Here is a 25,052-nt window from a genome sequence, read left to right on the forward strand (position 1 = left end):
ACGATAGCGTTCAAATTGCGATATTATTGTATTACAAAGTATGGTTATACTTTGTAACAATCTATCGTTGGTTGACAGTCGACAATTGAATCCGCAGTAATTCAATACAGGTTGTACCATACGTAGGTAAAAAGGTAATAAATTCATATTTGGATAATTTGGATACGAGTATATAATATTACTATAGCATGCTATTCTTGCATGATATTGTTTCAATTCGAAGTGTTTATTAAATTATAAGGCATTAAGGCATAACGTTCATGAACCGAGTTTATAGAAGTTGTCATTAATTTCACTTTTGTTCATGGAAGTAAAAATGAATTTTCTTGTCTAAGGCTCGTACTTCCACGTCTGTGCGTTATATCATGCAATTCAGTGTCAATCGATTAACTTAAAAATGAACACCAAGAATTATCTATCGTTTGAGCAGACCTTTTATTTCGAAGATTTCTTGAATAGTTTGAGAGAAGCATTTCGCTTTTAGGTATATGTAGATTTTATGCCATTCCCACGAACAGAGACGAGACGTCGCGTCGCCTTCGTGTCTGGGTAAATGCCACCGATTTTGCCTTTCATTTAATGCTCGCCCACACAAACTTGTGGGAGTACGAGTAACTTCAATCAGCCCACGCTTAGTGCATCCATAAAAGCTCTGTGCCAAACACTACATAGGTATGACACATTTATAGACAAGATTCAGTAAACCATCTAAGTCTTTTTATTAGGTTAGAAATATCTAAAATTAGATGAAGAAATATTTAAAAGGATTTATATAAGTAATGTACAGAACATAAAAATATTACAAGTCGTTGGCATCCTTTTAAGGGATTGTTCTACCAATATAACTGAATAATTTTCACAGGACTGGAAGATACTTAGATAGTATATTTTAAAACAGTTCGCAATCCATAACAGGTGTACTGTGCGCCATACGAATCGTGGGAATGAATAAGACTGGTGAAACCCTATTTAATTGTCACCACATAAAAGGTACTAAGGTTATTGATTTAATAATTACATACAATGTAAGCGTGCATCAAATGCAGTCAATACTATTTTAAAAAAACTTTAATTATTTTTTTACAACAAGAAGTGGCTCACATGATGGAGAATGATAACCGTCATCTATAGACATGAACAGGCACATGTATACACTATGATGCTCAAACGCCCATGACACTTCAGTATTTGAACCTCGTTGCCACAAAAAACACTATGCAAGCATAGCAACTTGGCAGCAGGAAGTTGAAGTAGAACGGAGTTACCCATGCAAACGATTTCTATATATATTTTACCGAGTACAGGGGAATAACACCTGAGTCCTCAGGAATGCCAATGTATGGGGGTATCATGGACGAAACAGTATACTCTGTTATATCCATGGTACTGCTCATGTCTATAGGCGACGGTTACCACTTTCCATCAGTTGGGCCGTCAGCTTGTTTGCCATTCTAAGTTGCATAAAAATGTCTTCAAATGGAGACCACCAGATGATATATTACAGACAACATTGCCTACCGATATCTATAGTTCAACTTACTTTCATCTGATTGGGGCGCTGATAAGATGGCGCTGTGCTTCTTCTTGACCTCTTCGACGTTGGCTTGAATCTTGTCTATCATTTCTCGTATCTCTTCCACCTGTGGAAAAAACATCATTGTTATTTATAAATCTAGTACTCGTAAATGACCTTACACTGCCTTCGGATGGTTGAAGGTTCCTACACAGTAGAAATCTCTGTCTTATTATAAAGAAATATCTGTATTTAAAAGTATGGATGACCTGGATCTTTTCCTAATATGTATATGTATTTAAAAATGTATTCAATTATGCGTATAACTATACAGATATAACTCATAGTAGCTCATAGCTTAGGAAATAGCGCTGCAAACTATTCATAGAACTTAATTTTCACTAATATATTCACTATTAGCTGTATCTATCTTCCGCAGCTTCACCCACGTGAATCAGTATATAAAGTATGCTATGTGGTAAGTTAGAGAATATAACCTACTCGTACATTAAATTTTATCCAATTTTTTTTAATTATATATACATTATAATAGTAATAGAATAGGGCATTATCATTTAGTTTAGAGTATTACACTGTAAATATAACATTCCGATTATACATACTTGCATTTATTCATCCATATTTAAACGTATACAGGTATACAAAATGAGATCATCAAAAGCGATCGGCAAGCGGTTTAAAATTATGACGTCATTTTAAGACTAGATATTAAATTTGTATTCGTTCTTTCTTGTTATCGTGGAAAAAACATGTCTCATTTATTAACTTAAGCTAAACTTAAATACATAGCTAATAAATGAAGAGGTTCTACTCAGGGTTAAGGTAAAGAGGTAAATTATAAAAAACTATTAAGCTCGAAAGTAGAAAATGTTGGAATACTTGATACGACATGAGGAACTTATGAACATTATATTAGAAGATAGGATAGAAGGAAGAAGACAATCAAGGAAAAAATTGGCGTCGTGTCGTATTAAGAAGTGAAAAGACTCGCTGATAATCGTCGTGAGTGGCAAGAGCTCCAACGACAAGAGCGCCGCTCTTAAATAGAAATGACTGAATGAGCTAACAAATGTAATAATTTAATAATATCATGTTCACTCATTCCCCCAAATAAGTTTGCGAATTTTTTTTTTTTATTTCATACTCTATGTTAATTTCAGCTATTTTACTAGCCACTACGAATAATAAAGTAGACAAGATGAATTTTGGTTTTTAAGTTATTTTTGTTCCAAAAGATTGAACGGTTTCAACAATTTAACTATTATTAAATAAGCACAAAAGTTTATTTAAACGAATATCTGAAACTACCTATCAGTCAGATTTGAAAAATTCTTTTTGCATTTGATAGGTCATTTCTGGAAGATGTTTATAGGCTTCAAAATATAACGATAAAACCACGGGCGAAGTCGCAGGATAGAACTATTTATCTATCTAGTTAGCTATCTAGAAGAATAGACATATTATAAATTAAGTACAAGTTGTTATAAACACAAAATGTATTTTAAAGTTTGCTCCATAAAGATAGCTTTTTTATAATAACATAAAACTCAATGTTGATTTAGTGAGCATTGCTAGATAACTTATCTATATAAATGAACATATAAAAATCCTGTGTCACTATATTCGTTCAAGCTGATCTCTGAAGCTTTATCAAACTAAAATTTTGAACTTGAGAGATACGATAATTTTTATGTTAATAAGAATCCTTGAGAGAAATACATCGTATGCAGGTCCAGTTAGTTATATATTTATATAACTAATATATATATATATATATATATATATATATATATATATATATATATATATATATATATATATATATATATATGAAAAGAGAGGTTTTATAGTGATTCAGTTCGCAGTTTATCACTCCATCGTTCTAGGAGCGTCTCTGAGACTAGACGAAACGTCAATGGTTGTGCTGGCAGTCTGCCAAAGTATCTAGCCTCACATTTTTTAAAGAAAAGCTTGGACAAAAAGCCAAATAAATATAAATAAGATACCTCAAAAAACATCTAATGGTTTTCAACCCTTGAAAATCCCTTTTGTTTCTTCTACTCTATTATTGTATAAATATACATGAAGAATATTTTTTCCCTAATTACTGTTTGCAAAGCTTTTTTTAAACTTGCATTAACTAATTATATCGTTTTATAATAAACAAAACTGTCATAAAAATGTACAGATTAGTAGTCAGTTAATGTATTGGAATTCAGCTCTTTAAAATTACCCCGTAACAGTATTTAGCGTGAAGAAAAATATAATATTTATAAATATTATATTTAAAAAAATGTTAATAAATTTTTTCTTAAGATATAATGGATGGAATAAAAGATACAAACACTGAAACATAGCAACAGTTTACGTGAAATTGAACTATATGGAAATTACATAAAAATTGTATAAAATATATGTTTGAGTGTGTGTAAAAGGATATTTATACAAAATTTCATGTTTCTAACTCCAACTGTATTTAATAAAAGTCAATAATCCAAGCCTTTTTAAATATTCTTATAGATTTCAGAAAAAAAAAAATAGTAAAATACTATAAATATAGAACTAAACCACGGCCCATTAATTGTTATAGTAACACTACTGAATGGAAAATAATCATAATTACCGCAAATTTAAGGAAATTTTCTATGGGGAATGAGTTGTTCTATTTGTTTATATTGTACTACGGATTCTACAATTTAACCACTATTTAATATGAAATTTGACACAGATCTATACACTACTATATACTAGATGTATGTAGTATGCAGCTATAAAGAGCAAAAAGTATAGTAATTACTCTTCAATATCAACACTATAAACACTGCTAAAATTAAAGTCAATTGATAAAAAAGGTTTATATATTAAACATAAATAAGTTTACTTCGTAAAACTCAATGATTGAACTTAAAAAAACCGATTAATAGTGTTTTAACCTTTCAACTAATCACATATTTCGTAATTTATGAACGAATTAATTACAGAGGATTCAATGAGAGTAGTTAATCAGTAATGGTCCACCGAGGTTTGAATAATTAACGTTAATCAAGCGTAAGTGCCTGACAGAGAGCACTGTCCGTAGAGAATTTCCAAATACAATACTATTTTACCTGTTACAAAATCAAACCTTTGCACTCAGCTCATATAGATGGAACTCATTGTATTTTCAATATCTCATTTGAATTCACCGTTTATTCCCAAAGGTTACAAATATGAAAATATGAGAAAAATAAAATAAAAATAAGTAAATTAGTAACGAAACAAGTGCGAAACTTTATAGAATAGCATAAGTAATGTGAAATGAGGATATTTCGAGTGTAATGTTCTTTAAAAATTATACGTGTGTATATGATATTTATATGATGATGAAGTCAACAAATGCCTCTATTAGGGATTATAGTCGTAAGCTTGTTTAATTTTCTTTATTTATATATTTTGTTTATTTCATTTCTACTTGTTCGACAATGAATACCGTCACAATAAGGTTGTTTGAAAAGATTACTTTCAGCAATAAGGCCATCTTATTGTTATCTAATGTAATTTTTTGTGTTCCTTTATTCTTTAAATTGTGTGCATAATGCAAATAAAGTACATTTATTCATTCAGTCAAACACAACTTTCTCTCCCTTTCAGCAGGAAAGAAACAAACAATAATTGAAGTAAAAATTTTAGATTTTATACTACTATATATACTTGCTTATAGTTTGCTCCTATGTAAAAATAAACAGCAATTTGCTAGACATAGGAGAAATACGCGAATTCGTGTGCTTAACTAACAACTAAAAGATTATGTACTTTTAGGTTTGTATAATTATTACTCTATAATAATATAATACCTTTTGTAAAGAGTTTTGCTTTAAAAGAAGTAGTTTGAATGGTTAAAAATATAGGATCAACACATGGAAATAGAACTTTTTGATTGAAAAAATAATTATTAAAATTAGTTCACAATTGGCAACATAATTGCGTAAGATACCTAGCTAGAAAAAAAATATCAAATTCCTTTTAGAAATCTTAACAAAATTACATCTTAGTCTTCAGTAATAGCAACTCATGATGATATCATGAGCGAAACAGTATATTCTGTCATGCTCATGGTACTGTTCATGTCTATAGGCAACGGTTACCACTTTCCATCAGGTAAGCCGTCAGCTTGTTTGTCATTCTAAATAGTAGGAAGTAGTAAAATTTTTTCACCTATTTAAATATTGCAAAAAAAGATTCAAAATTGGCAATGACATCTCAATGTTTTGGGATATTTAACACATATTATTTAGGAGTTTGATTCGCAAAAAAACTAACTGATACTGGACGACAAGAATACTAATCAAAATCAGTTCATAATTGACAAAGGCATGAAGCAAATAAACTGGAGTTTACTCCGCAAATAACGACTTCAGTCGTTGTAGGTCGTATTGTGTGATGTCGCAATTATTTTTGTAACTTAAAGTAGCATATAAGGTGATGAAATGTAGGATCCGTCACCAACAAATATGAACAGTACCATGAATATCACAGAACAGATAATTATCTGTTCTGTAATGTACCTAAAAATTAAATTAAAATAACTTACAATATAAAACTGCCAGCGATTGGTCAATCTTTTTTTACCTAGGTAGAGAGAAAAGCCAGTGAATAACGTCCGGTTACCGTGTTCAGTGTCCTAATATTTTCATGAAAAAAGCTTTCACAAACACAAATGTCCACAAAAGATTTTAATTTGGTAATGATATTATCTATGAAACTAGCTGTGTCTGCAACTCAGTACACTTAATTGTCAAAATTAATTTAATTAACTAAACAATTTAGCGGATTTGCAAAGCCTTTTACGCAAATATCTTACTATTCTTATCTTTACTAATCTTTACTAATATTATAAATGTGAAAGTGAGTTTATTTGTTTGTTACCACTTAGTGGTTTAAAGCCCCAACCAATCATTAGGGGAGGGGGGGAGATTGAGAAGGGATTCTTAGTAATGCGGACCACAAGTCCCATTACTAATCTGTCAGGTCGACCTTCATGAGGTGCCCCCTGCAAACCTTCGTGCTAAATTTGAAGTATATTCATTACGATGGGTACTGACCTGGCATGTAATTTTCATGGCATGATAATGAATCATTGGTGGCCCACTCAGATGGGGTGACCATTCTATTATCATACATTAAAAAATAACAAATCATTACAAAATTTTGTATACACATATTATAAGGGATGATAAAGAATATAGGCTACTTTTTATCTCAGTTAATGAACAAATTGTGGTAATGCAGATAAAGTTGCGAGTAAAAGCTAATGTAGTTATACCTACACTAGCTTTTACCTTTTAAATTGTAAACCTTTACGTTCTACACAATTTCTTATAATGAAATAGACAAATTGCCTCAAGATTAGCTCAACCGATTCTGATAAAAAATACACTAGTTTTTATATTACTTACCTTTTTAAGTTACAGTTACTCGATAATAAAATCCCGTTAAAATCCATTCTCTTACTCATGATGTCACAACAAACTAAGAGGTATCAATTAAAAAAAATTATGTTCAAAATTCATAATTTTCGTCAAAAAAGTTTAATATATAGACTTCGACCTTCACATTATTATTTTAATAAAGATTAATATTTTATATTGGTGGTAGCCATAAATATGCATGCACTCTGAAATAAGGTCGCTATGTCACAGATACCAAAGCTATTAAAATATTGTGCATGTCTATAAATAGGTAAAATTTCTTGTATTTGCTGTTTCCAGCGGCCATTCGTTTATCAGCTTTTACCAAAATAATTATAACGAGTAAAATATTATATTTCAATTGCGCAATACATTTGCCATTTTCCCCATTTTTATTTAATATTGCTTACGAGTCCTTAACAATTAGAATTTATCTCAATAATCAGATTATATAAGAAAAGAAAAATATCATATAGAGACTGGAATATGGTTTTCGTGTAATATTTAAATAATATAAAATAAAATATGATAATCATAATTTATAAATCATTAACTTACAATTACTACTTTTTTTTTGCTGATCAATACTGTTTGATGCGAAGAAAAATTTTCTACATGTAGACACGATTCAGGGTTCTAGATTCAAAAATTTAATATCATATCTATCGCATCTACAAAACATCTCGTTATTCAACAGTGTGTATTGGATCGAACAAAATATACGAGTACTTGTATTATATTTCTATTTCTATTATCTATGAATAATCCATGACGAAGAAAGAGGCAAGAGACACTTAACTCGGAAATGCTCTTGACTACTAATACAAGTTTTGCAAGTATTATGAAAGAGTAATATTTGTAATGACGAATAAAGTGATTGCTGAATTTTGCGGTTCCAATATCCAGTGGTTAAGCATTTAAGGTCATCTTTAGAGGTTCTATAAAATATGTATTAAGTTCAGTTTATATTGTTACTGGCACGATTCCAACCACAAAACAAACGCCCGCTTCGTTGAGTAAGTACCAAATAAATATTTAATTCGGCAACACTTCTAGCAAATGTATAAAAGTAATTTTATAACAAATTTATTTTTAAAAGACTGGTTATAAACCTCCAGGTATGAATTTTGTTTATTATTATCACTAATTTATAATGTCAATTCTTGGACTTGGGTTCCGGCAATACTTTTAAAATCGATTTATATTAGTACTATTTTGCAAGGAAAACATTATTCTAAAACTAAAGGTAATAATAGTAAACATTATTCTAAAACATTTACAAATTGATTACTCAAAAAAAAAAGATGATTACAGAAATAGAAGGAAATTAGTGTCAATTTATTAGTTTTCGTTACCATATTTTAAGTAAATATAAAAAAAGTCATACACATCAAATGTAAATAATTATAATGACGTCACATCCCACTATTCTTCTTCTCTCAGTTCATTGAAGAATGTTCCATCTAATAAATGGTTGTGCTACACGATTCGATCGATTTATTGACTATATCTAACATCCAACAGATAATAAATCGATCTGAGCTTGGACACATGGGATTGTTATTAATTTCATTAGATCACTTTAATCAGGCAACGCCAGCTACTAAGTTCAAGGGCATAAAGCTATTGGGTCGATATGCGACGGTTGGACTTGTCGCTACGTGGTCCGCGACTCGCCAATTAATCAGATTACGCTGATAACCGGGATATCGTTCGATCGCTTGATATTCAATCCGTACGTAACGTTATATTTGAAATATGTGATGGCATTAATTGTTAGCACAAAATGCTGCTTTCAGATACTTCTGATATTAAACGTAACATAACGTAAGTAAGCACCTTCTAAGCAGTTCAAGGAAAGGTGGAGTATAAAACATTGCTTAATTATATTCAAGATTACTAGCTTTGAAGTTTTTTCTTTTCAACGAGTGATTTTGTTGACATGTTCCAAAGCAGTTGAAGTCATGCATCACCCACCTCCTCTAATCACTTTCTAGCATCTACGTTCTAAAGAGTTCAAAGGAAAGTGAAGTATAAAACATTGCTTAATGATATTCAAGATTACTAGCTTTGAAGTTTTTTTTTTCTTTACAAGTGATTTTGTTGACATGTTCCAAAGTAATCGAAGCTATGCATCGCCCACCTCCTCCTCCTCTACGTGTCAATATGTTCCAATTCTGTTTTAAATATAAATTCAAACGAGTATTACTAGAAAAGGATTTGAGACTTCACATGAACAGTTTTAATACGCGTATTGATATTGTCATTAATTTTGTTATAGCATAATATGAGTAAATAGCCATATACGTATTTTTAATTTCTAGCATACTTATATATTTTTATCAAATTTTATTTACTTTTGTTTCTTTTCAACTACAGTTTTTTTATTGGTAACTTCACATGAACAGTTTTATTACTCATATTGATACTGTCATTAATTTTGTTATAGCATAATATGAGTAATTTTTAATGCATATTTATATATTTTTAACTATCAGTTTTAATACTCGTATTGATATTGTCATTAATTTTCTTATGCATAATAAAAATTTCAAACTTATATATTTTTTATTTGTATGTGGTTTCGAGTCTCATAATACATCTCATCTATTTCTTAATTTAAAATGCAAAATTTAGACAATAACATTTTCTATCAAGTAACGTATCTTATCTATATAGGTATTTGACAGATTTGCATCCTAGGCTGAGACTCGGTGACTCTGTTTTTGAAGAAATGAGTAGACAAGATTTTAAGACAATCCTAATGATATAAATTTAATTTTATTTGGCTCGTTGGTCTAGAACTCCAGAGATGTAGCCGCGTTAATGGGATTTCGTATCGGAGAGAACCAAAAGAGGAAAGTTAGGAAAAAAAATCCATCTCATTAATCTTGCACATAGGGTATTGTGTAGGTGGACGGTATCTAAGCTCGCATAGAGTGCTGCAAATGAGGCACATCGTATATACGACTCGCATAATGGGTAAGTTGAGTCGTTGGGCTGCCAACTTGTGCACAGTGAGTACACACGTAAGCACGCTTCTCTCACATACACATAATAACATGTAAATGAATTGCACGATTATGATGAATACCAGGCGCAACCTGAATATTTATAGCTCCGAGTTGTGTTTTGTAGGATTTAATGAAAACGTATGAAGCATTCGCGTCACGAAAAGAAACTGGGGGCGCATTATTGTAGCTTTGGGAAAAATAAAATGAATCTCGAATAAACCCAAACTTTTATAGCGTACGTATATTGGCGACAAAATTTTTAATTATAAAAATCGACCAAGAATTTGTGACGCAAGTGCCAACTTAAAAATTCTGTGTAAATAATACTAAGTATGTATACTTTATAAGAAAGTCTTCCAAATATACAGTAGATTAAAATTTTATTATTTATTAGTAAATAACCAAGGTTTAATACAAAAATTATGAGCTATAAACAGTTGTGAGCTTTACACAGACAAAGAGGTTCTATTGAATAAACTCAAATGATTATAAAATTAATCATTAAACATTAAGACGATAAGCGAATAATAATGAATTCATTTATTTCTAATACATTTTAATGGCAGCAGTTAGTTACATTATGATATTTAATTCCCGCTACTACGCCTTTGCTTAATATTTTGCAGCATTTGTCAGATGATAAAATGCAAATAATCATAAGATTCAAGAAGCTTAGTAGACGTCAGCAACTATCCAATTTCAATACAGATTAAGACCCTGCTGTTGACTTCTGCAGCTAGAAGACTTTTTAATAAAACTTTGTTTAAATGAAAAATAACTTAAAATATAATACAAGAATATTTTAAATTTACAATCAGGATTTAACACGATGCGATTACAAGTAAATAGTACCTACTTACCTGATTTTGATTGCGGACATTAAGTCTCGATCGTAAATTTAAAATATGCGCGAAAGCTTAAAATTAACTATAAAACAAGAAGTCAGCAGCAGAATTTTAATTTAATATGATTTTTTCCGTACAAAGTTTGAATGGAAGACATCCCTTTTAAAGACAGTTCACTATCGTATTTATGTATGTTATCTTTCCGTTTATTAGAAAAGTACTGTTATCAAAATCCATTGCTAAGGAAAGAAAGTTTAGTAAAACAGACTTGTTGCTATACAGTGGACATGCAAACAAAGAATTAGATTGCGGGTTGACTTTTATCGCCTTGAATTGGAATCAAATTGAAATCACAAGGAACAGCTGTCAAATGGATGTTATAATTATAAAATCTATTCGATGCGATTTCGATTCGTTTTCAATCGGGAGGGTCAAGTCAGCCTGCAGGTTAGTAATAAATGCTTTTGGTATCGCTTAGGTCATCATACTTAATTGCTAAAGCAGTAATAAGGTCAAGTTGGCAGCCACTTTTAGTTGATCGTGTGTGAGTGGAGGTTTCCCCTAGAGACTACAACGTAGAATACTTCAAAAAGGGAATAATAACAATTCTGAAGGGTTGTGAACACGCATAGGTTCACTCATAATTTACAATAAGAATTTACCTTCAGAAGTGTCGCATGCTCATTTGTCATCATTAGTATATTTAAAAAAGTGAATTTAGTTTATGATATTGGATTACAAATGCAATAAAGTGATCACAATGATTGTCTCATAAAAATTTTTATTTGTATTAAAATATATTTGCGGTTAACCGTCGATTAGACATAGAATATGCTATTGAGATTTTCCTCTTACGATTCATTTAAAGAAATATTGTCCTCCCACGTACACTGACGTATTTGGAATTATTTATTACCAGCTTTTAAGCCCCGATATGTCACTAGAGAATTGTATCCTTTGCGGTTCCTAGACATAATGTGACGAAAATACAACTCACGATGGTTTTAACGTTTGGAAATAGAAAATATTAGATAGTAAGAGACATTTCAGCATAAAAGGCATTTTTACTAGTTTCTTGAAATATACTAAGAAAAGTTCTGAAATTAAAATATACTTTACTGTAATAGCATTAGATACAACTTGGAAAACACTTTCATAGGTTATTTGTCTTTTTATAAGAGTATATTACGTTTCAATTACACATACCACATATTTGTTTTTGTAGCTTTCATGTTTTGGTTCGATTCATTTGTTTAGAGTAGTGAGGATCACCTGAACTAATTAGTAAACACGATTTTAAACATAACCCTATACTGAAATATATTGTTTAAAAATTTAGTTTACTGACACTGTAGTAAACTTGCTCTTTTTCGGTCCATGTTGTTATTTTTTATATAATACAGGGGGCAAACGAACATGCAGCTGACCTGATCGTAAGTGACTACCTCTGCAGATCGTAAGTCTCTCTCTCTCCTAGTGTTGCAGGTGTGCTGCCGGCCTTTTAAAAAGAAATATGCTCTTTTCTTGAAGGTTATGTTGTCGTATTGATTTGGAAATAATGCTGCTTTAAATTGACTGCAAAGAGTGGTTGTGTGTGGAAAAAGTGTCTTGAAATACGCACGGTGGAGGACCGCCACTTATCTAAATGGTTGTAATTTGTGACGGGTTGTACGGTGGTGAAAATCAGCAGCAGGTATCAATCCAAAGAATTCCATAGACCTCTCTCCATAATATATTCGATAAAAGATGTATAGAAATGCAACATCTCTACGCAGTTTCAGTGAGACGAGTCAGATAGTAAGGCGATGATTATATACGTATGCCTACATTACATACATACGAAGTGTTTGCAAGTAGTTTAAATTTCTTATAAATTGGCACATATTTGTAAGGTTGTAGATATCTATAGCTAATTGGAATAAGTCTTGTATTTCTTTTATTCCTATGCGCTTTATTTATTGGAAAATGCGTTTAGTATACAGATTTTATAACAAATTAATGTTATATTGTTTATGTCAATATGCACTCAGTATCAATAATACAGAACTATATCATATAAAAATGCATATGTTATAAATAATGATGATTTGATGACAATTGAGAACAATACATATAAATGTATACTATATTTTTTGTATATATATTCAGTTACTAATTATATAGCTATCGATTATAGCTTATTATATTATTTATGCACCACATAGGTTACCTTTTACGTACAAACACTACAGTTTCTCCTTTCGGGTTCTCAAGATTGACTGAAAGAAAACCCCTCAAGGGACAAGTCCGCCTGTGTACTTTGTAATTTTCTTTATAAGTTGATATCTATATTAATTGTGAATGTACAATAAAAGCTTTATCCAAACAAACAAAAATTTTATGATGAGGACCAATATTGAAGTATGAAAGAATAAGCTATCAATTTTACTATAGCAAAAAATTTATCCCTCTACACAGCGGAAAATTTCCTTTTATACACAACTTTCGACAGATTCCTTCGCGAACAACTTTCAATAGCCTTTTCTATATTCATAGAAAAAGTTACGAATTCAATGACAGTAAAGACGCATTTGTAAATACATTCCTAAAAAAATAAATTGAATTTTATAATCGTCGTAGATGTGAACAATTATATAACTGTGATCGTTTTGTGAATATTGTTTGTATATAAAACATAGATTGAAATTTTGAGACAATAACAATATCGTTCCACAAATAAAAATTGTGAAAATTTCAAGATATTTGTTTTTTACTCAATCTTAAACGATTGAATGGATGTTAATAAAATTTGGTACACAGATCTAACTATAGTTCAGTCTCGAAACTCATAATTTACTTGACATTATATAATATGATGAAGATACGATTAATGCAATTACGCACGGAAACTTTTAAAAACTGAATTTTAATTATATATTATAATGGTTAGGACTAGGACTAATTTAGTTAATAATAAAAATACAATATTTTATTGTATATCTTGGCTATGCAATTTATATATATTTATCATCTTTATATCACCCGTTAACTGTCCACTGCAGAACACAGACCTTTCCTATAAAGGGGGTTTTGCCAGCAGTAGCCACGATTGGCAGCCGGGTTGGCAATCAGTTTTTTTTTTACAACACAGGAGGCAAACGAGCATGCGGCTCACCTGATGGTAAATGACTACCATCGCCCATGGTCACCCACCACACCTACGGCATTGCAGGTGTGCTGCCAGCCTTTCAAAAATAATGCTCTTTTCTTGAAGGTTATGTTATCGTATCGGTTCGGAAATACTGTTGGAAGTTGATTCCAAAGAGGGGTTGTGCGTGGGAGAAAATGCCTTGAAAAATGCACGGTGGAGGACCGCCACTCGTCCAGATGGTGGGGATGAAATTTTAGTTTATGGTGGGTTGTACGATGGTGAAAATCAGCAGCAGGTATCAATCCGAACAATTCTTCAGAGCACTCTCCATGATAAATTCGGTAGAAGATGCACAGAGATGCAACATCTCTTCGCAGTTTCAGTAGATCGAGTCGGACAGTAAGACAGTTAGGCTTTGGATATATTTAAAGAGGGACGCTGCTGCCGATTTCTCGATCATTATACTTCCTTAAATGCCTATTACGACAGCCACGGGAAAGGATGAGGTGGCCTATTTTACGCTGGGACCACACGGCTATCTAACATTAGCATTTTATAATCAAATTATCATTTATATTTGAAAAAATCACTACTGTTTTGTTACAGTATAGAAATCAACTTCGTAAAGCTCGTGTCGATTCTATATTGCTAGACACTGATAATGATATGCAAACCTATCAGATCGCACCAATGATTTTATTATAATATCAGCGGATCACGCGCTATCTATAGAATTGACATTTTGTATAGCATATAACATTTTCTAGTTCAGTAAATCTCATATAGTAAGTTGATATTTATTCTTTTTTTTATTTATTTACCTCTAAGACTTTACTGCACAAATGTCTCACTATTACTGTTGTACGACGTCACAATAAAAATAAAATTCTGTGCGCGAACCGACCCGTTTCGCCCAATTATCTCCGATACTATGATCTATCTGATTTATGGGAGACGCCTCCGTAAGAAAAAGGCCGTTGCGATGAAAAAATGTAAGAAACCAATTTATTTATTCCCTTCAAATCCTGCAAATGATGTTGATAAGGTTTATTGATTGTTACTTTAAGAGCTTTATTATTTTTGTATCGATAAGCTTGGTATCAACTTTAAAAATTATGAATCATAAATAGAATATATTTATAATCGTCATTATTTGCCTTTGAAAAAATATTTACATAATAAAATTTTATATTCATTGTTATACTTTTTGCTTTAATTTATGCAGGCAAAGCCGGGAGTACAGTTAATAAACATTGATTCCTTATTCATAAAAATTGGCTATTATTTTATTTTAGCTATTTCTATATTATATATTGCCGTGTGGAACGGGCCATGCCTTCCTCTCCCGTGGGTGTTGTAAGAGGCGACTAAGAGAACTTATGTTAATGGTTGAAGAATGGGCAGCAGCAGCACACTTAAAACTACACAAAAAGCCTAACCGCGGTTGTCAACCGACCTGCAAAGCATGGCAACTACTAGCAATGTGGGAGGTCTACATATGTTCAGCAATGGACAATTAAAAGCTGATGTGATAATGTTTTATCTTAGTTTTTTTTATCTTGAAACGACAAAAAACTAGTTTAAAAAGGTTTTATAAGAGGTAATAATTTTAATGAATAAGAGAGGTTAAGGAAAATACCACTAATATTAAATTTCAAAAATATGAAGTGTAGGATAAATTCGTCCTGGTTTATTATTTACAATAAAAATTATAACGGAAATATTATAAAATCATAGATATGTAAGATATTACTAGTTGTCATTTATAAATTCAAAACACAACTCTACCGAGTTTTTATGCGACTCTAATTGGTAGTTAGATATATTATTACAACAACAATTCATTAATTATGTATACCTAATGATACATAACGAATTGACTACTACATTGTTACTAAAATAGATACTGTGGCAAATTAATATTTATTGATTACAACACTCCTATTTATTAACGACCGCATGCCCGATAAGTTTTCTCGTCTACAACTTTCATTCGCTATTTAACCTCCTCATGAATATGCAAAAATCCTTTATTAATGCTCTCGCATATAGATTGGTCAGATCGACCATGACGGAAAAGCTATACAAGCTGAATGCCGAATTTAGTAATAGTAATTATGATTTATGAAACAGAACTACCTTCAACATAGTATAATTCACGTGGTCACGTGATCAACCTAGTAAGAAATTACTAAAATGTATTTTTATACTGGCTGTATCTTTGATCCGATTATTAATAATTATAACTAGCTGTATCTAGCTAAGTATACTATATATCTTTTAAGTTGGATCAAGCAATAATGTATACATTTACCAAACTTCATTAAATCGGTTGTTTTCGGAGTTTAGCGTGAACGGATATCCTCACACGGGATTTTTGTGTATTAAGGTAACAATTCAAATTGATTATATAAAGTAATAATAAAAGATTAATTTTGTTTTACCTCACTGAAGAATTCGTCCATGAAGCCGCCTTCAACGGCGACATTGACGTCGTCGGGCCCGACATCGTCATCGTCGCTTTGCGCCTGTAATACAAAAAAAAAAAGAAATATTTAGTTTCAATCTGACATCATAAGGTATCGCTAATTTATAGGGAGTAATACGCATGAATTTCACACGATACCCATGTTTATATGCTTCAGCATCTAATATTTCGCCCATGGGGGTAAGAATACGTGCGCATTCTATTGTGGTGAATTAATCCTTGTGGACCTTAATTCTGCTGGTTTTATTATATGTATGTGTAGTTATAAAATTTATTATTTTGTTCCACAGAAAAAGCTACACAAATATTCACAAAATTAATATGAGATAAATACGAAAGTAAAACATTTAGATAAAATACCATACAAACTTGGATCAGAATTGACTAATCTATGATGTAATTAATATACGTATACACTACAAAAATGCTAGTATAATTGATATTGAATTCTTTTCTGTATTCGCATGAACATAACAAACAAATTTGGAACTAATTTTGCATTAACTAAAACTTCAAAGTTGGTCTGAGACTTCATAAAGTGACAATGATACGACAGTTGATTTTCCTTCTAAAGTTTTTGTAACTGTCTATTGGGATCAACACAGAACGTTTTCCTTTTCCACTGATCCCTATAAATCGTCATACCTACTTGGATTCATTCATATCTTACATATTATTTTTCGTATAGTCCATTCATCTTCTTAGCGTGAAATGCCCAAACCAATGTAACAATAAGATTAATAGCATTCATAGTGGTAATTAAAACTATCTAAAACTATATGAAAATTATGAAAAAAGTTATGAAATAACATATCTCTAAACGTTTTGCTATACTGAATACCGCTGTTTGTTCCTCATGGCCATTTGGCGAAATTGTGCCAATCTGATCAATTGGGTAATAGCAGTTTTCGGTACTGTTCTATCGCAAACAAAAGGCAACGCTAAATTGTACACTTCTCATTGGGTAAACGAAAACCACAGGACACGACCCGGCAAATTAATTTAGACAGTCTAATACAATTGGGTAAAGAAGTTCCTATGAATTCCGAATTAACGACAGAAAGTAAACCAGTAGAACGATTAATCCTTGGCCACAATCAATTTATTGTATAGGTTTGTTGATATAGGTACAATGTACGCAAAATCCCTGATACTGATAGCAAAATAACATCTACTATGCATATATAACGTCAATACATAATATATCTCTGATACATGAAATCCTATCGATTTGTTTTATGACCTAAGCATACGTGCTATATTAATTATTAAAATTTTAGAAGAATTCAACAAAAATCTATTTTTTTTTATAAGAGATGGAATAAGTATGCATACAGCAGACAGAATTGAATTTTTTTTTATACAACGTAATAAATATAAAATTATTGCATTTTTGCATAAAATGTCATAAAAAATGTTCAAACTAGTTTTTACTAGCGAATTTGTCCACGTGGCCGGAATATATTCACTGATCTAGCCAACCAAGATATACCAAATTTCATAGTGATTGTTTAAGCCGTTCAAGTGGTAAAAGGTAACAAACAAACTTTAAATTTACAATATTAATTAAGATTTTATCTATTAATTTAGTAATTAAAAAAGTTCAGTGACTAATAAGCACTATTAATAGTATACGACTATTTAACTCATTAACTAGTTAGGTAATAAAGTAGTTAAATATCTTGAAAAGCAACAATACAACATGAGTTGGTAGTTAATTTGAGATTTAATCTTAAATAATCAATAAAATTTGTAATATTTTAAAAGATTTAAAAAATAAACAATTTCATTCAGTACCTACGAATGAAAATTAATAAAATGAAATTTCCAGTCGATTTCTGGTCGCATGCACAAATCCTATTACATTTAAAAATTAGTCCGTCAGATGGTAAGCAACCAATTTCGTAATTCGTTTATTAGCAAAGCACCAACATAAGGTGTTTTTTAGTATTCGAGTATTTTGGTATTCGATTAAAAAAAATCGAATCGTGACTCAATTTTAAGAACTAAGACAAATACTTGAATTTTATAATTGATATCTCTCTAGATCACTTATAAAGAAGATAAATTAGTAATCAGTACATAAAGTATCACATGTGTTGAGCTTATAGACATAATATACCCCTGTACGAAATTTCATTCAAATCTGTTCAGTCGTTTAAGTGTAATTGAGTAACCACCACACAAACATCTAAACATCCGAACATCTTTGCTAACTTTCACAGGTATAATATTAGTAAGATAGTCATTTTAATAATATCTCCTTTGCTAATTAAGAAAAAATTATAAAACGATAAACAAAAATTTATAAGTACTCGAAACCTGTATATACGAATATCGTGTATGTTTCTTCGAAATCTATATCCATTCGAGTTAGTACTCAAGTCAGACTGACTCGGTACCTCACTAAGTATACGTACATTGTGATATCCACTTATTTGAGGCGAGGCCAGTCATTATTCAATTTACATAGAGGTCCGCATCCCCTCAAAAGTTCGCCCTACGCTATGGATCCCTGGGAACGTATCGAGTGACTATCATGAACATCCTCTCCCTAAGAACTTACAGGAAAATTACTCTTGAGAAACATTTAATGAAAAATACTTGTAATAAGTCACGAATTTTAGAGATGGGTTCATATTGTACAGACTGTAATTTAAAGGAGTTATGTTTTCATCACAATTTACCCAACAACTGTATGTAACTAAATAAAAATATAATGATGTATGTATATCTAATGAATATATAAATACATGTATATTGCGTATCGTATAATTTATATAACTAATATTTCTACGACACTTCATTTGAGTTTTAAATGTTTTACCCCCAATTCTGTGTATGTGCTTCTCTTATCTGAATACATGCTATAGCATATATTGTATTTATAAATGATATGCTTTGTGAATTATTGTACAATTACTGTCAGGGTTTGGATATTTGTTTTATTCTACATATATGGTTCAAAGCTTTTCTGTTTTTGTTTTTCTTTTGTTATTGTTGTTTCGCTTGATATTTTTTCGTTGCGTATCTATTTTTTGCGCATGTTTGTGTCACCTTATTGTATTATGTTACCCAAAATGTTAATATTTAATCTTGATGAACCGGGCAAGGTAATAAGGTGCTAATTGAAAATCAGTATTGCTGCTTCTGCAGAAACTTTAGCATCCTTTTTCATTTTAATGACACAGACCGAAAATCAACTAACCTTTGTCATAACATACTTATATTGTGTTACTTATAGCCTAAATGTATGTAAGCGTAGTGGACTATTGGAATAATTTTTCATTCATTTATTTATTCATCCATATATAAATCGTTACATTTAAGGGAGAAATAACAGTAAAAAGGAGCATCAGCTATTTAGTTCACGACATGTAAGCGTCACATTGTAATGTAACATCATTTTAGTTCATGGATTCGGATCGCGTTCCATAACAGACCTAATCACATACTTTTTTAATTACGACGCTATGACTGCATTTCCGGACACACGGCGCAACGATAGCATGTTCCATGGCCGGTTTAGGGTTATCAGCTCTACTTTTCGATTTAAATTGAAATATTATAATTTGAATTAAAAAACAGACAAGTACAGTAAAATTACAGAATACTTCTATTAAACGCACTTTTTATTAATAACCCAACAAAATGGACGGAATCAAAAATAAAAATATCAGAATATTACGAACTTAATAATATAAATAGAAATAAATTTGCTTACTTTTTGCAAACTAACAACGGAAACTTAAAAATGAGAAAGATCTTAAGAAAGCTTTCACTCACTGTGATGTTACTGACATACATAGGTATTATCTCCGTGGGAAATAACGTTTCTTGCAAGAAAGAAACAAATTGCACTCTAAGATATGAAAAGATTTAACACATGTAAGAATTATGAATTAAACATTTTTTTTTTTTACTTTTATTGTACAATATAAAAGTACTCCTTAAATTACAAAATGTGAGTAAAATCTTTTATTATTTCTTTTCAAAATATGGTTCCCGTCATCCCTTATTTTAGAACTCAAGTAATAGTTTATAGGAGAATAAAAGTTAAAATAAGATATTCATTGACTCCATATCTCTATAAATGAGATTGGTAACAATTCGCCACCCTACACTTCTCTCATTTTAAGCCCACGTAATTAATGGACGCCCCCAAAGGTTGTTATTATACTTTCACAATTGTTACTGCGATTGAACTGATGAACTATTTTAATTAAAATCTCTTAATTTAACAATGCGTAGGCTTGCCCTTAGTTCCAGTCACGCAAAATAACATAAAGTACCAAATAAATTAATTTGGTAGTGATTATCGAACATTGAAATCTATTTTAATATTTTCAACAAACAAATATTTTTCTATATATAGAATTGACCTGCTTGCCTGCTGTCTTGTCTGTTAAATTCCTCATAACAGTGTAAAAAATGTAGGTTTTTATTTATGCTCGTGCGCGACACAAGTAATTACAATATTGTTATAATTTTTAACCATATCATCCATATACATATGTTTTCTTTTAGAACGTTTTAAACGGAGGGGGGAGAGGGGTTGTCAAAAATGCCGTAAGTAGTCGAAAAAAGGATGGTATATCTGATCTTGCCTTGGCAAAGGCAGTGCCGTGCCAACTGACTTCATGAATTTCTATTGATTGATTGGCTAAGACGCCAAGAGGTAACAAACTTTCACATTTATAATATTAGTAAGGATTATTTTCAAAAATTAATTAATTCAATTATTTACTTTGCAAATTGACAGGTTAATTTGGTGTCGTCTAATATATTGGTGTCGTCTAATATATTGGTTTCATCAAGTAAACAATAGAGATTACCTATGACGACAATTGCAAGTACTTATTAATTAGCTAATTGTTTTTATAAAATTTGGCAAATAATCAGACAATCCTTCATAGTGGAATATGACAACCATCTGTTACAAACATAGACAAAGTGCAATACAGTTAATCCGACACTATTTGTCATCCATTCTAATATGAAAGATTACTTCACTGATCACCCCGTATCTAAATTCGATTATCTTTTAGGAATAAATTTACCACAGAGAAAGTATGTTCTCTATATGAATTTTGAGGAGTCACAAAGGCTTTGCTAATGAAATACAAAATGTATTGGTACTTTAGTAAAACTTCTTCATTAACCTTCATTCCAGATATTTATTTTCCACTTTCTCATAACATATCTATATGTAAGCCTATAGTTAATTATTGTTATTATTAAGTATATTTGCTCATTAAGTTTCTACAACTGTAAATTGTACCCAATAAATACAATATTTAAAGGATTTATTTTCTTTACCTAGAAAACGTTAAACACTTGAAATCTGCTTGTTCTCTCGGTACATTTAATGCCAAGTCGGCCAAGGCCAGCCTTCACCGTAGACAATGGGTCGCAAAATTTTACTTCATCTATCACCTCGTTCATTACTTACTATGAGGCTGTATGGTAACGCGACATAAATAAATGTAAACATAATTACATACTATACATTTATATATTCACATTATTGTACGTATGTATATCTCTACATGTATTTAAAGTACAGTTTCGTGCCTCCAGTCAAACTGTTAACAATTAGGTACTCTCTACATCCAAAGGTTGCGTGAAAGGAACCGCTCTTAGCGATAAAGCCGCTCATTGTTTTCTTAGTGTAATATTTTCTTGTAATTGTTTGTATCTATAATAAGTTTACTATTGTAGTCTTATGGAGGAAACAATAAAGAGTACCTATTTATCTATACGTTTTTGATACATACGTATTATTTCTTTATAGGAGCAATATAAATTTTTAGTATACAGTAGTATGCTAATTAACAATAAACAAGCTATAGTGCCAATGGGAAGAAAGATTGAGTGGCGACCCCTTCAGACAAGGAAGCGGAGGATGACCCTCCACGCGGCGATTTCAAATGCTTTGAAGGTAGTCAGTGGACGTAGGTATAGTACATGTACTGAACACAAACAGACATAACTTTATACAAACAATAAATGTACAACTTTAAATTATGGAAGAGTACAAGTATTTTTGTATTAATAAAAAAATACTCATCACATCAAATACCTGCTTTAGGAATAAACGGTGGATAAATTCTTCAACAATAAAATACCAAAACAATGGACTGCCAACAAATTAATACACATAAAAAATAGAATCAATATTCAAAACGAGATACTCATAATAGTTTTTATTACTGAGTGCTTAATTCATTACTTACCATTATGTGGAAGCTATTACAACTAAACCAACTTGTCAAGGGCTTTCAAAAATACACGTTCTATTGTATTTTAAGTAAATCGATATCGTCATAATTACTTAATGAAACCCCAATAAAATGGGAGAATTGCGTTTACAAAAAGGGTAGTATTACTATGTTCAATTAATTTATATATTAAATAAATAAAGCATTTATCTGTTTGCAATAAAAACAAATACAATTATAATAAATAGCAAATTATTTGCAAATCGGTATCAATTGGCCGCTATTTGTAACCACTCCGAAATGTCGTTCTTCAACTTGAGAAATGCTATTTATTTACTTTAATTACATTAAATATCTATGTTTCACACCTAATTATTCAAGTGATGGAGAGAACCGCAATAATATTAATCAAGTAGTCACAAAGCTTTTACTAGCAAAGTATTATTTACACATTTAGTGATAATAAATTTTAAATACACTTCGCCGAATAAATAATAAACTATGTAATATGTTAATAGTTGTGATTTTCGATACTTAGGGAAATTTTGTACATTGTATGTACAAAATTCCTCTATACAATAAAACGAAAGAAAACCTCTGTAAATATTTTGAACCGCGAAATCAGTCAAGTATTTATTACAAGTGTTCCTCTAATAATATCAATAAGTACTATGGCTTCATAACTAGCAATATATCTTGTCAGGTCCACCTCCATGCAAATTGATTTGACTACGTCCTTATCTAACATCCCACACTGGTACCCCGCCAGTGTAAACCAATAACATAGGCAGTTACCATTTCATTTTCAATCAATTAAAAAAAAGATTTACGCTTACCGCAAATGTGGAGTAGAGGGGGAACGGTCGACTAGCGACCTATACAGCTGACGTTATCACATCCTCGGTCGATTGAAATACGTGACGCGAGTGCTGAAACGATGCCACATAAGCCATGATACAACTCGCTACCCGCAACCGGCTAAATACATTGCCTGTACATCTACATAAGCCAACTCGGCTTATTCATACAATTAATTGAGTTAATCATTAATTTGACTTGTGGATACGAAATAATGATTTATAAAATCACGATTTGTCGTGCTCTGTACTCTTGGTACGACGAAAGACAAATAATGAAAACATCTAGTTAAACATCCGACTGTTCGTTTTTTTATACTGTTATGGTGACAAACAAGCATACGACCTATCTGATGGTAAACGGGGTCACTGTAGTATATGAACGCCTGTAACACCAGGGATGTCACGCGAGCGTTAGTCACATTACTGTCATCCGACTTCATAAAGAATGACATTTTCAATTTGGTAATTTTTTTTTGTTATCTCATAACTCCGTCAGTTCTAAACCGATTTGGTACATTATTTTTTTATCTATATATAGTTACAGTTTGGTACCTATCATAAAATTTTTATCAAAATCGGTTCAGTAGTTTAGTTATTATATCAAAAGAACTGGTTTCGTCACAATTGAATTTCGTTTTTTTGAGACACAATCATTAATTATATCTTACTAATATATAATATAATTAAACAGTAGGAATGTTGAGTAAACTACTTAAGTTTTATCTCAGCAACAATGGACTGGACCATAATAAAATGAGTAAAAAACTGATTACTAAATTGGGGGGTAATTAAGGTAACAAAAAAATAAAAATATTCTATTTATTATTTTCCTGCGTGTTATCAACTGATGTTTATTGAAAACTTATTAAAATGCAAAATCTAAAAATAACAGATTTAATGTATTAACAACCTCTTTTAAAATATAAATAAAGAATAAAATTAAATAATTGGTAACACCGATACCCAATTGCCGCAATCATTTTATTCTGTGGTCCCGGCTCGCAGTTGACTGACGTAGATATTTAATTAAATTTTGATTCAATGAGACATCTACATTATGTTCACACACATAGGAAATTATCTCTCTGTCTTAGATAATATGCTTTCTGTGCATAATAACATGGAAATTAAAATCAGCATATGAGGTTAAGATATATAAGTATTTTCATTATTCATAATTTAAAACAGTGACGCCTAATGCAACTTTTTTAGCGAATGATTTATCTTTAATACTTATTAATATTTGTATAATTTTAGGTTCAAGCAAAGATCTTTACATCGGCTTTGTATTTATGTAGTTATAAGATAGTTGATATTACCATAGCACATTCTTATTCATTACCATATCTATCGACAATTCGACGTAAAAGCCACTATTCCGTTCATATTATGTGATATTAAACAAGTAAATATACTATAAATGGTGGGACAGAATAATCTTTTAGGAAAAGCTTTTAGATCTATTAACTAGTTACGCTCTGTGGGGAAACATTAATAGACATGGGGAGTGAAA

The 25,052-nt window shown here is 30.9% G+C and overlaps 1 protein-coding gene across 7 annotated transcripts in view; it reads right to left on the bottom strand.

Annotated features, from left to right (window-relative positions):
- The window catches only part of LOC113517207 (syntaxin-1A), a 70,091-nt gene that overhangs the window by 25,672 nt on the left and 19,367 nt on the right, over positions 1-25,052 (bottom strand). For all 7 annotated transcript variants that reach the window (XM_031912301.2, XM_026901796.3, XM_031912302.2 and 4 more), the window contains exons 2-3: positions 16,415-16,498; positions 1,541-1,640 (exon numbers count right to left, since the gene is read on the bottom strand). In XM_031912301.2, coding sequence (XP_031768161.1) covers positions 1,541-1,640; positions 16,415-16,498 — 184 coding nt within the window. The remainder of the gene's footprint in view (positions 1-1,540; positions 1,641-16,414; positions 16,499-25,052) is intronic.

Source organism: Galleria mellonella, unplaced genomic scaffold (assembly GCF_026898425.1).
Source record: "Galleria mellonella isolate WM207_F2 unplaced genomic scaffold, CSIRO_AGI_GalMel_v1 utg78, whole genome shotgun sequence".
NCBI classification, from domain to species: Eukaryota; Metazoa; Arthropoda; class Insecta; order Lepidoptera; family Pyralidae; genus Galleria; species Galleria mellonella.